Below are 17,572 nucleotides of genomic sequence, written 5' to 3'. Positions count from 1 at the left end.
AGGCACATTTCTCAGAGATGTTAGAACAGTTGGTTTATGAACAGGATGAACAGGGCCTACCCTGGAGGGGCTGGAGGAGGAAGCTCTCAAAATGTCTGCCCGCCCTTTGTTTGCTCAGCTGGATGGGGAAGGGGAAGGCTGAGGGCCAGGGGAAATGAGATTAATCAAGTAGGCAGCTACCCGTGGAAAAAAATACCACAGTCAGGGTGGGAAAAGCCAAGTTAAGTGACTGGTTGAAGAGACCGCTTCGCTGTGTGTTATACGCAACCTGGATCTTCTCCTGTGCAAAAGCCCTTGGGGAGTTTTCCCTGGGAGTTCAGGGAAGAGGAAATCACAGAGATTTTCTCACCAGGAGATCACCCACTGCTACAGGGCACAAGTTCCCTGCTTTGCTGCCCCTGTAACACAGGCCTAAGCTATGCCATCTATGTAACATTCCTGAATCTTGCAAGAAGGAACACTTTATCCTGCTTTTTAGCCTCTTTCGCCAGTGCAGATTGGAGAAAGTGGGAAGGCTGGCTGTGGAAACAGAGTACTGCTTCTGCCTGCGTGGAGGAAGTGAAACCATTAGACCAGTGCTCTGCACTTACATGATGATGGTTCATCTCAGTTCATCTACTGTTACTGTATGTACAGAAAAGTAACGCCGGTATTTACAGCGGATTTCAGCTTATGTGCTGAACTGCATAAACACAATAAAATAGAGCAAAAGGAAAAAAGTCCTAATAACATGACTGCTGGGAATCACAACTGGTCATTCTGTAGCCTTACTTGTAATGCCATCCACTAAGTTTGTGTTTATCCAAGGTCATTGGGAAGGAATATTATTCATCTTTATAGCTCAGGAGCATTAAGTGTCGGAATACAGTAGTTTATTTACAAGTAACACACAGTTCCAGAGTGATGAACAAATAGCTGAAATTTGGAAGGTGCCAGAAGTACATTCTTGTGTATGGTGAGATGGGCAGCATCTACATACAATGCAATCTAGATAGCATCAGTTCAGATAAAAATGTGAAGAAGGAAAAATAGATTTAAGCTTCCTTAGTCAAGAAGCAGAAGTATGGAGCACTTGTGGGACTGAGGAAAATTATATACTTAGGGATTGCTTGCCCTGGTGTTAGAAATCATAACGTTTGATTAACAGAAGTTTAACCAAGTTTTAATTAATACATACATATATAGCATTCAGCCTTACTGATTTGGTTGATTTGTGTTTTAGGTCAGGGAGACCTAGTACCTAGGATATGGACATAGATTTATGAGACTATTCAAGCGATATCCCTATAAGGTAGTGGTTTGGAAGGAACAGTACTTTAAAGATTATTCAAGTAGAACTTTTGATTGTGTTAAGAAACAGAGTTGTATACTAAGAACCAGTCAAGGAGAGAGAGAAGAATACTGGCGCAAACACAATCGTTGGGATTTATCCATGACCCTAAAAGGTAAAAAGGACATAGCGAGGAAGACGTCTTACTTCATCTGAGGAAGACTACTTACTTCATCCTGAGACCCCTGCCCACGACCACCAGGAGGCACTACGCAAGCGCAGAACATATGGAAATGACTTTTATACTCATTATAATACGAAGCGGGGATGAGTCATGAATATGTATCAGCATGTTGGGAGAGGCGATGCATATGTAATACTTTACAGGATAAATTACGGGCGAGTTGTGACGGTCTTTGGAACCAGATTTGGGTGTGGACCCCTGGTTCCCGGGGCCTCGAAATAAAGCACCACATATAACCTCCTTAGAGTGGTTATGTGTTCATTCTCTCCGCTAACAGTTTTGGCGACCCAGGTGGGACCTCGCGAGCATTGTTGAGGCGGCTCGCGTATCGATTCAGCTCCAGCCGGCACCAAGTGATTCTCGGGGAGCCATCGACCGCGACCGACCTCCGGTGCTCTCGACGGACCAACGGCATTGGTAAGAGACGGTGCTTTATTATTTGGTATTGGTACCATTTTCTGGTCTGGTAAGAGCCTGCCTGTTAGACACGGCGAAAGCTGTGCGTGGTTGGGCTACGGAGCTCCAAGGGGAAGCCTAGGCGCCGTCCGTCAGACAGTGGCGAAAGCCCTGCAGGTTCGGCAACAGTGGTCTGGTCTGGTAAATTATTTGGTATAAGGCCTGCAGGTTCAGGCAAACAGTGGTCTGGTAAGGTATTTGGTATACTTTCATATTTTGAAATTGAATTTGTCTGTATTAGCCTGTATTGAAATAAGCTTGGAATGTCATCAATACCAAAGTCGTCGCCGTTAGGGTGTATTTTGACTCATTGGAAGGAGGGACGGTTTGGACAAGAGATGCAAAAAGGGAAATTGATTGATTACTGTAATGTGTGGTGGACACAATATGCATTAGAGGATCAAGTCCGTTGGCCAGAGAATGGAACTTTAGATTATGATACAATTATGCAATTAATGTTATTTTGCAGACGGGAAGGGAAGTGGGACGAGATCCCATATGTGGAATTGTTCTTTACGTTAAGAAACAATGATGAATGGAAAAAGGCGTGTGGAATAATGGTTGTTAGTGCAAAATCGAGTGAACAATGTAAAGGCTGTGTGGGTGAGAAAAATGTCTGGGATGCATGGCTGCGAATAATGCTTTGCAACATCAAAAAGATGATGATTCTGATTTGTTGATAGCCCCACCAACTCCGTCAATCCCACCTGCCTTAAGAAGCAGGAAAGTAAGGGATGACAGTGATGACGAGAGTCTAGAAGTAGATAAAAGATGTGAATGTAGAAAAGAACGGGAATGTCCTTTCACCCCAGTTTCACATCGGACCCGACAGCGAGATATGCAGGGTAAAGAGGCAAGAATTCAAACGTCTAGTACATTGTTGGCACCACTCCGTCAGGGAGTAGGAGCAGAGGGACCTGTGTATGTTAAAATTCCTTTTTCCCCGGGAGATTTGGTGCTTTGGAAACAATCCACTGGGGCTTATGCCAAGAACAATAAATTGGTCAAAGTTATAATGTCAGACAGGAAAGGACAGAACCTCCGTCCGTGTTTTTGGGGCAACTTAAAGAAGTGGCCAGGAAATATACGGGTCTGGATGTAGAAACGGAACAGGCTAAGGCTCAGCTGGCTCTAATTTTCTTAGGGCAATCTCAGGATGATATCAGGAAGAAGTTGCAGAAACTAGAGGGTGCTGAATTGCGTGATTTGGATAAGCTGCTGGAAACAGCTTGGAAAGTGTATAATAACCGAGAAAAAGACGGTGCTCAGAGGCAGCAGCGAAATTTATTGGCTATAATATAAGGCAGAGGACAAGGTGCCCCAGGTAATAGGGGAAGAGGTAGAGGAATAATGCGTGGGCGAGGAAGGGGATTTGAAACACTTAATAATCCAGGGTCAGGATCAGGCAGATTAGGCATTAATCAATGTGCCTATTGTAAACAGGAGGGGCATTGGGAAAATGAATGCCCTCAGAGACTGAGACAGAACCCACAACCTGGATACTCCTTCGGGGAATCCGAGGTAGCAAAAGCCATGGTCCTGGGAGAATATGGGAGTCAGAGCTGACTAGAATCGGAAAAGGGTGAACCACTAGTGAAAATAAGGCTGGGGAAGAGGAGGTACAATTTTTAGTCGATACTGGTGCAACTTATTCTGTGTTAAATAACCTGTATGGGAAAATAGGGAATAAGACTGCCACAATAATAGGGGCCACAGGGAGAGAGGAAGTGTGGCCATTCATGCGACCCCTGGAATTACGGTTTGGGGGAAAGGAATTGATACATGAGTTTCTATACACGCCAGGACTGTCCTGTTTCCCTAATGGGATGAGATTTGTTATCAAAGTTAAATGCCAAAATTATTTTTGAAAATGGAGAATTGATTATGCAGGTACCGGAATCACAATCCGGACAGATACTAGTGTTAAAGGACAGTCCAAAGGCCCGAATACCTAGGGAAGTAGAGGAAGCAGTGATTCCCACAGTTTGGGAAACAGAAATTCCAGGAAAATCAAAGATAGCTCAGCCGGTAGTAGTGGAATTGAAAGAAGGGGCAAGACAGGTACGGATAAAACAATATCCCATAAAATTAGAAGCACGATATGGGATAGTAAAAACAATTGAGAAATTTTTAAAATTTAGAATTTTAGAAGAATGTGAATCAGAATATAACACACCAATTTTTCCAGTAAAGAAACCGAATGGTGAGTACAGGTTAGTACAGGACCTAAGGGCAATAAATGAAATAACAAAGGATATCTATCCGGTAGTGGCTAATCCATATACATTGTTGACATCTGTAAAGGAGAAATATAAATGGTTTACAGTAATTGATTTAAAAGATGCTTTCTTCTGCATTCCCCTTGACAAAAGTAGTAGGAAACTCTTTGCCTTTGAATGGGAAAACCCGCACAATGGACGTAAGACTCAGTTAACCTGGACGAGACTCCCACAAGGATTCAAGAATAGCCCGACGCTTTTTGGAAATCAGCTGACGAAAGAATTGGAACTCTGGGTAACTCAAGGGAAAATTCAGGTACCAAGGACACAATATCTCTTATTGCAATATGTAGATGATATATTCATTGCAACTGAACAAGAATCACTGTGTGTACGAGTAACAATAGAGATCCTGAATCAATTGGGACTAAATGGGTATAAGGTTTCGAAGGAGAAAGCCCAGATTGCCTGCACTACTGTAATGTATTTGGGCTGTGAAATCTCCCAGGGACAACGGAGGTTGGGAATTGATCATATAAAGGCGATTTGTGCAATTCCAGAACCTCGAAATTTGCACGAACTGAGAACATTCCTTGGAATGGCAGGTTGGTGCAGGTTATGGATATCAGACTACGGATTGATAGCTAAACCTTTATATGAGGCACAGAAATCTCAGACCTTCATTTGGGAAGGGTCCCAAAAGGAAGCTTCTAAGGAGCTAAAAGAAGCGTTAATAAAAGCACCTGCCCTGGGATCACCGGATTTAACCAAGGACTTTCAGCTGTTTGTGCACGAGAGACAAAGATTGGCATTGGGAGTCCTGACGCAGAGACTGGGAAGCTGGAAGCGACCAGTGGGATACTTCTCCAAACAGCTGGATCCGGTAAGTGCTGGATGGCCATCGTGCCTACGAGCCGTAGCAGCAACAGTGACATTAATACAAGAAGCAAGAAAATTGACTTTAGGAAAACATATTGATGTATATGTGCCACACATGGTAATGACTGTTTTAGAACAAAAAGGGGGGTATTGGTTATCCCCAAGTCGGATGATGAAATACCAGGCGGTATTAACTGAGCAAGACGATGTGACTCTAAAGACAACTAACCTGTTGAACCCAGCTGCTTTTCTAGGTACAAATACAGAGGACGGCATATTAGAACACGATTGTGTGGAGACGATTGAATATACACATGCAACGAGGGCCGATTTGAAGGATGCCCCACTTGAGCAACCTGACCAGGAACTTTTTACTGATGGAAGCAGTTTTGTGGAAAGTGGAGTCCGTTATGCCGGATATGCAGTAACCACACAAAACGCCCTAATAGAAGCAAAAGCTCTGCCCCCAGGGACTTCAGCACAACGGGCAGAGATAATAGCTCTCACCAGAGCTTTAGAACTGAGCAAAGGAAAGTGAGTAAATATATGGACAGATTCGAAAATATGCATTCGGTGTGGTCCATATACATGGAGCTCTATGGAAGGAACGAGGACTCCTGTCCTCACAAGGGACAAACATAAAATACCAAGAGGAAATTCTGAATTTAATAACTGCTGTGCAATTACCAGAACAGGTGGCTATCATGCACTGTAAAGCACATCAAGGAGGAAGTTCTAAGATAGCCGAAGGAAATACATTTGCGGATCGAATGGCTAGACGAATTGCACGACAGGTACAGACTGTTATGGCCCTGGTACCAACGAAGGTAAGCCCATTACAGAATTATACAAATCAAAGACCAAGATACTCGGAAGAAGATGTTAAATTAGCCGTATTAGTAAAGGCTCGACTGAATCCAGAAGCATGGTACGTAACCACTACTGGACAAGTGGTGGTACCATCTGCCATCATGCGGACAATTTTACAAATCGAACATCAAAAATGTCATTGGGGGGCAGAGGCATTGGTAACGTATTTAAAACGAGGAATAATCTCTACACAGATGTTAACAATGGCAAAATCCATAGGATCTAAATGCGAAATTTGTTTAAAAAACAATCCAGTAGTCAAAAGGAAAGTAGAAATGGGAAATATCAGAGTAGGTATAGAGACGGGTGACTATTGGCAAATTGATTTTGTGGAATTACCCAAGACACAGGGATACCGATACTTGTTAGTAGGGGTTGACACCTTTTCTAGATGGCCAGAAGCCTCTCCCTGTCGCACCAATCAGGCTAAGGAAACAGTGAAATGGTTGTTGAAAGAACATGGTGTTTGTGGATATCTCAAGGATAGAGCTGATCACTGCTGTGTGCATATACCAAACGTAACTGCAGATATAGAATATGACATTACTCAGTTGGGAAAAATTGAAAAAGAAGCTGAAAAGGGAAAAGAAATAAATCATAATTGGGTAGGAGCATTATTTGATGGATTGGGAATCCACCTTACTGGATGGATTCATTCCCTCATAGAGACAGTGTTTACTCTATTACTTGTGTTCCTTGTAATCTATTTGGTATATTTTTGTATTCGAAAAGAGATAACCCGGAATACCAATTGGACACATAAAATCATTGGAGCAGTGACTCGACAATATCCACGACACCCAACACCTCCACCTTCCACTTATCAGGAAACAACTACATGAGTGAAAATACTTGCAGAAAATGAAGTATTTTCAAAGGGGGGAAATGTTAGAAATCATAACGTTTGATTAACAGAAGTTTAACCAAGTTTTAATTAATACATACATATATAGCATTCAGCCTTACTGATTTGGTTGATTTGTGTTTTAGGTCAGGGAGACCTAGTACCTAGGATATGGACATAGATTTATGAGACTATTCAAGCGATATCCCTATAAGGTAGTGGTTTGGAAGGAACAGTACTTTAAAGATTATTCAAGTAGAACTTTTGATTGTGTTAAGAAACAGAGTTGTATACTAAGAACCAGTCAAGGAGAGAGAGAAGAATACTGGCGCAAACACAATCGTTGGGATTTATCCATGACCCTAAAAGGTAAAAAGGACATAGCGAGGAAGACGTCTTACTTCATCTGAGGAAGACTACTTACTTCATCCTGAGACCCCTGCCCACGACCACCAGGAGGCACTACGCAAGCACAGAACATATGGAAATGACTTTTATACTCATTATAATACGAAGCGGGGATGAGTCATGAATATGTATCAGCATGTTGGGAGAGGCGATGCATATGTAATACTTTACAGGATAAATTACGTGCGAGTTGTGACGGTCTTTGGAACCAGATTTGGGTGTGGACCCCTGGTTCCCGGGGCCTCGAAATAAAGCACCACATATAACCTCCTTAGAGTGGTTATGTGTTCATTCTCTCCGCTAACACTGGGGTAAATACAGGTAGGAAAATCTCACTAGCCACACTCTGAACATGAGTAATCACCGCCCAGCAGTACCTACTGCAAGCTTGGTCTTAAGACTTTACTCTTGCTTCTCTTGAGAGATTGACAGACTGTCATTATTTGCAGTGAACGTTTTTATTTTCCTCAGACCATTCTTGGCCTTTTGATTAGAGGCTTTATTTTCTATCATTTTCTTGAACATTTTGATTAGTGTTCACGTGAGCTAAGTATATAACAAAACAGGGGGTTTAATTGTTTCTTTCATAATGGTCTTACCTATATTTCTCACTTAGGACGTTATCTCAAGACCTATTAAGAGGTACAGTTTTCAGTCAGTCTGTTTTCAGTTCCGAGACATTTAAACAAAACTTATTCTGCAATAGCATGGCTGCAATTATTATGCAATTCAGTATTAATTATACAGGAAAAATAAATTATTAGAATGACAATGAAGAAGATCGGGTATACTAACAAAAAAGAATAAACTGCATGGAAAACACAACAGAAAGCAAGGTGTGACCCAGGAATATTCATCTTTGTATATGGTATAGCTAAAAAGAAAGGTATTCAAATAACTAACTTACTTATTCTAGCATAGATTTTTTTAATAGGTTACACCAGTTACAAGAAACATTACAACAGATATTTGTGGCCAAACTTTTAGTGCTCCTAAACTGGCATTTATCAATGCCAGTTACGACTAAACTGATGCATTCTAGTTGTACGACATTTTGGGGGAGATGGCCATGAAATACAACTGGCTGAATTCTTTCAGGTGGAAAGATTTCCTGCCAGCAAGACCTGAGTCTCCACAAAATTGATATTAAAAGTAAATCTAACATTCTTGCTTCTTTTCTGTTAAAGGCGTAATTTCCATTGTCCATTTGTCCTTTATTCAACTTTATAAATACATAAATGTTACTTCTTTTCACTAGGAAAAAGGGCGAAAGAGACTCTGGACTGTAGGTCTTTAGAGGAAAAACGTACTTTTACAGTTTCTTTGCTCCTAGGTGGAAATACTGAAGGGCAGGAGAGGAATCAAGCCACACTTACAAAATAAACCATCCCAAAACAAAATTTAAAAAATTGCATATTTGGAATGTAAATGAATCATTTTAATTTCATTTAAAAAAACCCCCACCTTTTTAGTCAGCATGATTTGTAATAATTTTATTTTAGTTAATATAAGGAAAATAACTCCTCCCTTAACCTTATTTCTCTAATAAAGCCCCAGACACTTTGAAAACAATCCTATATATGCTTATACCTATCACCATACTGTTTTACATATGGGAAGCAACTGCCAGCCCAGCCACCCCACACACCTTCACAGAATATTGTAACCTCATAGATGTTCACTTCCACAAATTTTCACTTTAATCTGCCAGGTCCCTTTTTCTTTTGAAAATGTTCACATACCTTAAGTTGAAGAGGTCTCCTATCACCTTGTTTTCCTGTGTTTCTTCCATGTTCTAATGGTTGAGGTAGGGCTGGAAGGGCCTTATCTCATTAGGTCACTTAAGAACATTCCTTCTTTAACACATGCAAACAGCCCCAGGTGCTGAACAGGAATGAAATAACATGTGAGTGGAATGAAACTCTTGGCATGTACAACTCCATTCTGTGGAGCAGGGATTTCCTGTACAGTTACAGACTTAGCAATGAGGAGAGAACTTCTTACCTATTTGCTCCTCCATCCACTTCTTCAGATGTCAAAATAAGGATTTAAAGACTCTTGGAAAAGAGTCTCCTCAGCTCCTAGGATCCTGTGTTGTAGGCTTAGCACTGATCTTCACAAGATTTTGAGGTCCTCTTGGCAACTTGCACAGAATACACGTACACAGGGAAGCATTATTTAAGTAAAAACCCTCATATTCTTCAGCTGAGCTTTGCAAACCAGTAACACTTTGTCATGTTTGCAGCATGACCTCTTCTTATTTAGTTGATATGTAAATTGTTTCATTGTGACAGTCTTAAAGATAAATATTATCAGTGAGTGGATATAAACTGTAAAAAAATAGACAAAGGGGCCACAGTCATACCAATCTCATCATGCTGAAGCCTGGAGAGCATCATCCCAGATGTGTTCAGATGTTATCTGTGGGATCTGAAGTTGTAGGGGTTTTTTGCAAGAGATGTGCCGCCCAGTTCTTGTTTATCCTGTGCAAGTCAATAGTTCTTTATTTTATAAAAGAGTTCATCTACTTTTGTTACTTGGCTTTGAGAAGAGTCTTTAATAAGGGAGTGTCTTTCTGTTCTCACGAGACCATCTGCCAAAGGAAACACTGGCAAAACCATCAAGGCTCCAGGGGAACTGCTGTTGTATTCATACACGTTTTGAACAAACAAGATGGTGTAAGAGCTTGCAAGGTCTTAAGGCAAGTTTATTTCTAAATGAGTGTTGACACAACAGAATAGAAAGTTTAAATACAATATTTATTGCAATTTATCCTTTTCATGTCCTACGTACAGGATGTATTAAAAGCATACAACGTAATGGCATTATTTATATAGCATATATGAAACTGTATCCCAAAATACTTTCCAGAGTATCTGAAATAAATCACAAAAGAATACTTATCATGGTACAAATGTAGTCATACAATTGACATATTTAATGCGCTTTCTGGGACCTATCTATATGGCTTTTATTGATGTTTATAGAAATTAGTTCCTAATGTTACAATACTAATGAACCCAATCTCAAATTGACAAAATTTAAACTGCAGTGTTACAGTCTTTTCAGTCAGGTTTGTTATTATCTATGCTAAGTTACATTGCTGCTGATTTGACTGGAAAGCTCTACATTTTCAAGAAACACAATTATATAAATACTGTTCCACTCCTGTTCTTCAAAGTTACCAAATTTAGACAAGTAGCCCAATCAAATGGTGGTCATCCAGCTCATCTCATGTCAAAATGCTCTTAAAATATAGCATAGTCTTTAATCCTTGTTTGGTTTAGAAAAGAAGTAGCACATTCCATCAAATAGTCAAGACAGAATTTACACAGAAAGTTTTTACAGGAAAAAATTAATGCCTTGCTGCAGTCTTGGGAAGGTCTTGAGCAGATCATAACTTTGCAAGTCTCAGAGTTAAAATAGCTTGCAGTATTTTCAGAGGAGGTCGTCAGGAGTGCAATAAAAGTAGAATGAACTCCCTTTTGAAGTCTGTCAAAACAGCATTTTGATATTTCATCCTGCCCTCTCCTGTTCACTGAGCACCTCAGTCATCATGTTCTGTTTTCTGAACTCTGGCCAAAACCAGAGGGATAAAGTATTTACACTTATTTAAACTTGTCAGTTAATGTCTTTCACAACAACATGCATTTCCTTTTATCTATAAATACCACCTTCATCCATTCATATTAAGTTTGAAGGTAAATTTCACAAACTGTGGTTTATAATGAAATTCCTGAAATGTAGGGGGACTATTTGGGCACTGTCCTGGTTTCAGCTATGACAGTTATTTTTCTTCCTAGTAGCTGGTGCAGTGCTGTGTTTTGGCTTTAGTCTGAGAACAATGCAGATAACACACCAGTGTTTTAGTTGTTGCTCAGTAATGCTTACTCTGATCAAGGACTTTTCAGTTTCTCATGCTCTGCCACTGAGGAGGGGCACAAGAAGCTGAGAGGGAGCAGAGACAGGACACCTGACCCAAACTAGCCAAAGGGGTATTCCACACCACAGCACATCGTGCCCAGTATAGAAACTGAGGGGAGTTACCTGGAAGGGACTGATCGCTGTTCAGGGTGGTGACAGTTGTATTGTGCATCACTTGTGTTTTCTGAGCTTTCATTTCTTTGCTTTTTTTGTTTCCTATTATGATTACTATTGTTGGCATTCTTTCTATTATCACTATATTTTACTTTATTTTAGTTATTTAACTTTTCTTATCTCAACCAGTGAGTTTTACATTCCTTTGATTCTGCTCCCCATCCCGCCGGGGGGGTGGTGAGCAAGCGGCTGCGTGGTGCTGAGTTACCGGCTGGGGTTAAACCACGACAGGCACAGAAAAATGCTCGAAGGCATTATGTAATGAACTGAAGCTGCATCCCTAATGGGGACATTAACATGGTCAGCTGGCATTACACTGTAGTGTCTTCATCTTCCAGAAGATACTGCCCAAGTATTTGCTGTTATCAGCCACTAGAGGGAGATATGATTACACAAGTCCAAAGCTTAACCCTGAAACTTGAGTTGGGTCATTACCCATCCTCTTTGGGGTTCGTCAACATACATTTCCAATTTAAATGTATTCTCTTTTAGAGTTTCACTTCATTATCTTAGTTGTTCATAACCATAATTCATTTAATTATTGATCAAATTAACTGTTATTTGGGAACTTTTTTCAGCAAACTCAAATCCAGTCTCCCAAATTCAGTCAAGCATCAAAACTTCAATCAGAAAAACCCTATGCGCTCTTAAGACTACAGCTTCTCCATGTGTCAGCTGTTTCCAAGTCTTTGGTATTCAGGTACAAGACAACTCCTCTGCTTTGCATAATGAGAGGGTGCTTTGTCTGAGGACTCTTTTTTATAAGCAGCAGACTTTATTCTTGGGGACCTACTATTCCAGTGGTTTCCCACTTGAGAGATTTTGCACCTCTTCTCTGGGAGAAGCTATTTAAGCAAATATGCGGTATTAAGCCTGTTTACTGATGTGACAGCTGGAGGGGTTTCTTTGCCCTTTTGATATCTATGAGATCTTCTGCACTCCCTCAGCACATGCAAAGTAAACAAAGTTTCCTTTTAGAGCTATTAAAACTAACGATGCATTTTTTAATTATTATTTTTAAAAGAAGCATTGAGCAGCTGTTAATATTTGTGACTTTCATATCAGCGAAGATTAGCAGCTTCCTTCACACAGTAGAGAATTTACTTTTTTGTTACTGGCTTTCATTGCAATTATGTCTTGAATTCTGTGCACAAACCAATCCATAGTACTGTGCTTCACTTTTTAGAGAGAACGACCATTTTAAGTTCTCAGGAGTAGAAGAGGTCATGAGGAAAAAAATAGCTCATGTGCAAACAGAGGATGATCTAACACAAAAGCTGGGGAAGTCTGAGCTTCCCATTTGGTTATGTATATGCTTTGATTATATCAAGCAATTCATGTTCCTGCAAGATTCCTGTACCACATCAAAACATCCTTCAATCCATCCTCCTGTAGTAGTTAAAAAGCACAGCTAGAGAATAAACAAAGTTATCTAACAAATCCAGAAACCCATGAAATAATGCAGAAATAAGATTTGGATTATGAGGTCAATATTATTGTTTTAAATACAACTCTACTAAGTATACTTAATTTGAACAGACAGTACTGAATTTAGGAACTTGCATTAGACTGGAGATAAAAGCAATCGCTTTGTAAAGCCCTGTGGCAAGGTGAGTACCTCCCAGGATTGACATTCAATGCAAGAATAATATTAATCATACAAAATGAAAGTTGTTTGTTTTCTATATCAGATACTGTAATTAAAAAAAATGCCCTTCATTCATGTTAATAGAACTACAAGAAAATATTCATGATTCATTTTAGTTCACTAAGACTGGGAGATCAAAACAAGATGTAAAAAAATACCCTATGTGTATATTTAAATGAAGTTCAGCACTAGATGCAGTCGTTCCTGCTGGTACTTTGAGGTCAAGGATAAGATTTGAACTGCTTTGGGGGGAAAAAAAAAGAAAAGTACTCAAAAATCAAAATCGTGATTCAGGATTGCTGTTGCTGCGGGAATTGCATGGACTGCTGCAGGCTGCTGTAGGCAAAATTCTGCTTCATTTCATTTCCTCTAATGGAACAGTAAATAAAAAAATGTGACAGGGATTTTCCTACACAATTACTATTAAACGTATCACCAATAGTCACGCTGTCCCATGACCAAGGAAGTGCAAACCAGTGCCTCAGTCCAACAAGGCAAAATCCGTTATAATCTGCTCTATCACTTACTGTTTTGAGCAACAAACAAGATTTCATCTGCAGACGTTGAGGGAATTGTTTTAAACAGCCCAGTTGCATCTCTCCCTCCAAGCAAAAGAGTGCTGGTTATGAGTGGACTTCTTCCAGGTGAAGAGAGCCCTCAACTATAGCAGGTCTCTATGACAGGCGTGAACAGCCCTCACACTTTGTACACGAAGGGTGAGCTTTCACACTAACGCTCTCTGCCAGCATAGTTTCAGATACTGCTTCTAGTAGCATTGCAAATAAAATATATTAGAGCTTCATTACACAAACAATTACAACACAGTTGAAGACAAAAAACCTGTACAGCTATACAATTCCTTCCTTATAGGCATTTGAAATGACACATTGCACTATCCAGCTTCTAAAGAAGCAATATCGACTGCTGTTTCACTCATCCCACTTCTTTCATATCCCCCCCGCAGTTAATGTCCATAGTAACTTCAGATAGGAAGTTACTAAAAAGCTGCTTTCAGGATAAATTTAGCAAGACTCCATGCTGCTGTTCTTCTCTATGACTTGATAAAAATTTATCTAATCAAGCTGCAAAGGCGCAAGGTATTTGCTTGTGTTTAAAAAGCAATGAAAGACTTGAATGCTCAAGATGTACTGTTCTTTGTGCTAAATTCCAACACTCTCTTGAATGGGGTGTATGTCCTCACCGGCCTTGGACTTTCAGGAGATCTTCCATTCTCAGTACTTGTACTGTTAAGGAGACAACAAAAAGCTTACAGAGTTAATGTCAGAGTATCAGACAGCTAGGCTGGAAATGCCATGGCAATGAACTTGGGCCTCATTATTGATATCGACAGGCTAAAATTAAACTATTCAGAGTATTTGGTATGTTCCATACTTCTTTTCTCTATTGCCACAAAGAACATTTGATAAAAACCAGATACTCAGTTTACAGGCAGACATCTGCTGCAGCTCATATTGGAATGTCCAGCAATACAGTTACTAGGACTAAAGATCCTGTAACAATAAAGACAGCAATATTACATTTAAGAACACAATTACTTTGGAAGAGTAATTCCATAAAATCTGAACTGCACAGAGGTAAATTTCTGCATAAATCTCAAAAATAGGAAGAATACCAGATAAACAGAGGCTGCAGTTACATACATAGGGGCCCCAGAGAGGACAACAAAGATTACTTTCTGTCGGTACCCTCAGTAAAAAACACTGGTTTTGAAGTTTCAAAACTCATGCCACTCTGACACTGAAATGAGCGTATTTATTAATTGGGAAGGAGATTTTAGCTTGTATTGCAGCTTGCTGATTTCATTTGCTAATTTACATTGCTCAAACTAAATGATTTAGTTTGCAGGGCAGTTAAGATGAACAAGTTTACTTGTTGGTCGTAAAAATAATGTGCAATGGTCCTTCTTACCTTACTATTTTGGTTTCTGTTTTCCCACTTCCACAGAGGGAAGATTCAAGTGCAAGTCCATAGCCTTGCTCCCAGGGCTTAGTGCAACCCTGTTGCAGTGTTCAGGGCAGAGAAAGGGGAGGAGGAGAAGCCAAGGCTACAGAGCCAATGGCCACCACAGGTCAGAGACAACCACCCCAGTGCAGAAGGGGTAATGTTGCCTCACTTTACTTGGCAGTCTTCCACCTAGGGCTAGGATATCTCCAAGAAATTCCTGCAGCCCTAAACTGTTACTGTTGGTGTTACCTGCCCTTTAAACTGGTCCTGGATGCATCTCCCAGAACACAAATAATAAAGCATGCATGAAGCCAGCATTAACCAGCCTCAGGGTAGAGTTGTCCATTGTCTTCTGCTGGGCTGCCAGACACACAATTCATCAATATTTCCCATATTTCACAAAGTCATATCTCTTGACTTCTTTTACTCCCTGCTTAAATCACGTTACTGTAAATAAGTACTCCCCAAGGGTTTGCATAAGTCACTGAAGTACACTACACCTAGTAGATGTACTCTTTTAAACTTAGGAAAATTTTGTAAAACTCCACAATCCACTCTAACAGTTTAGCACAATGGTTTACTAATACAGCACCTATAAGGGAGATTATGAAGAACTTTCCTATGAACAAGCAGAAAAAGTAAATACCTGTATGGAAGATCACATCCTACACCAGTATCTCTGGTTTCTATATTGGTCTTTGGTTGGTTTTCCATTAAGTAGTCCAGTTTATCTTGTAATTCTTTATTCTGGAAAACAGTAATTTTCATTTCATATGTTTATTTTATTCATTTGTGTTAATTAAACAAGGAAATAAAACTGCACATTGGCTTAATCCACATGAAATAATGTAAAAGTATTTATTGAGAAAAAGGAATCCTTACTTCTGGGAAAAAATATAAATTAAACCAGCAGTTTTATTCAGTAGCTTCTGTTTTGAGTAATTGTTATAACAACTGTTATAAAATTGTATGTTAAGAAACTTAGCATGAATATTGAGACACTGTATTACATACATTCTTCATGTTACTGGTGTCGTAAGTTTGATTTCCATACTGAAGAACATCAAATACATATAGTAAATATGCATCCATTTAACAGCAGAAGACATTAGTTCAAATTCTATTTGGTTTCATAAAACTATCACAATAATCTAAATGTAAAAGTTAATACTTTACCTCACATTCTAAGAAAGAGATTTTTTCTAAAAGCTGTATTATGAATAATTCCTTTTCTTTCACTTTCTTCCTTAGCATTTCAATCTATGAAGAAAAATAAACCAAAGACATTTAGTCTAATGGGGATGGGAAGACGAGGAACAAGACATAGGTACTATAGGAAGAAAACAAGTTTAATTTTATTGTTCAGCAAGAACTGAATACCTGTACATATTTACAAACTAACCAATGGATTATCTATCATCCCATACAATTAGGATCATTTATATAAAGATGATACAGTACACTAACATGGCTTTTAAGAATTTTTATTTTTTGGAAGGAGAATGTAAACATAAACATTGTCATATATCAAAGCACACTAGGGAAAACTCCATCTTTGATTCAAAGGCCTTTGCTTTAGTCAGTTTTAACTACACCCAAAACTACGTGGCACATTTGCTAGGTCTCATTTGTTCATTTGCTTCCTGGCATACCAGGCTCCTTGAGAAAAAGTGCATTTTCATTTCATACCTAGGGAATGGAAGAAGTTATTTACAAATGTTCATGAAAAGTAAAATAAAGTTAGCTGCATCAGAAGCATTCCATCTCAGTACTGTTCTGTATGGAACAAAAGACAATCTTCCTCATGTTCTGGGATTTCTCCTGGTCATAGAGCCATACCAGAACTTTTGCTTTAAATTTTATCCTGCTACCACCACAAGCAGGGAAAGGCACATACCCAGAGAAACTGGTATCTCATACTAGTTCCTTACTGTTGGCCCAAAGCTGTTCTGATTTTGTGGGAATGGCTTTCTAAAACTCCTCAAGCCACAGATTTCCTTTTCTGTTCTTCTGAACCCTTTGCTTAAAGAAAGATTTGCTGTGTGAGGTTCATACTGTTATCAGCAATAGTCTAAGAGACCTGTTGATGGGCACAGAGGTCAGTTCCTTTCAGCTGACCACATTTAGGAGACAATAGCATCTTATGCAAACAAACTGAATTTTCCCCTTGGACCAAAGGCAAAGTCACTTGTTATTCTCTCGCAACCCCTGCTGATTACACCCACTAAAATAGCTGCTCACAGAAGGAGCAAACCAAAATAATAGCTAAATAACAACTTTGTTACTGCTTCCCAGGAGGCAGTTCAGGTTATTATGCACAGACAGCTGTAGACACACACCACTTTATAACCACAGAGGACAAGGTGCTTCCTGTATTTGTAGTGAGTCTGTTTCAGATGCAGAAAGCAGTGTTAAAAGTATTTCTAAGCAGAATCATTAGAAATGCACTGAAAGATCAGTTTGAGGGAGAAATGGGATTCTGCATCATGTATGTGTGCAAGTAGGAACTGGGAGAAGATGGACTTCTCACTGTGTTCTGTGCTCATGCAAGTCCTACCCTACAGCAGCAGCAATGAAAGCTGAAAGCAGTGGATACTTTTTTTTGCTCTGTGTTAAATGGTGTCAGGTCAGTAATTTTTCCAATTAAATTTAAATCCAGCTTTCTTGAACA

At 39.6% G+C, this 17,572-nt stretch overlaps 1 protein-coding gene across 1 annotated transcript in view; it reads right to left on the bottom strand.

Moving 5' to 3' along the window:
* The window catches only part of LOC115613154 (myocardial zonula adherens protein-like), a 67,826-nt gene that overhangs the window by 7,085 nt on the left and 43,169 nt on the right, over nucleotides 1-17,572 (bottom strand). The window contains exons 11-12 of the mRNA XM_030498288.2: nucleotides 16,078-16,161; nucleotides 15,548-15,648 (exon numbers count right to left, since the gene is read on the bottom strand). Coding sequence (XP_030354148.1) covers nucleotides 15,548-15,648; nucleotides 16,078-16,161 — 185 coding nt within the window. The remainder of the gene's footprint in view (nucleotides 1-15,547; nucleotides 15,649-16,077; nucleotides 16,162-17,572) is intronic.

This window comes from Strigops habroptila, chromosome 9 (assembly GCF_004027225.2).
Source record: "Strigops habroptila isolate Jane chromosome 9, bStrHab1.2.pri, whole genome shotgun sequence".
NCBI classification, from domain to species: domain Eukaryota; kingdom Metazoa; phylum Chordata; class Aves; order Psittaciformes; family Psittacidae; genus Strigops; species Strigops habroptila.
This window is presented reverse-complemented; position numbering and strand designations above follow the sequence as displayed.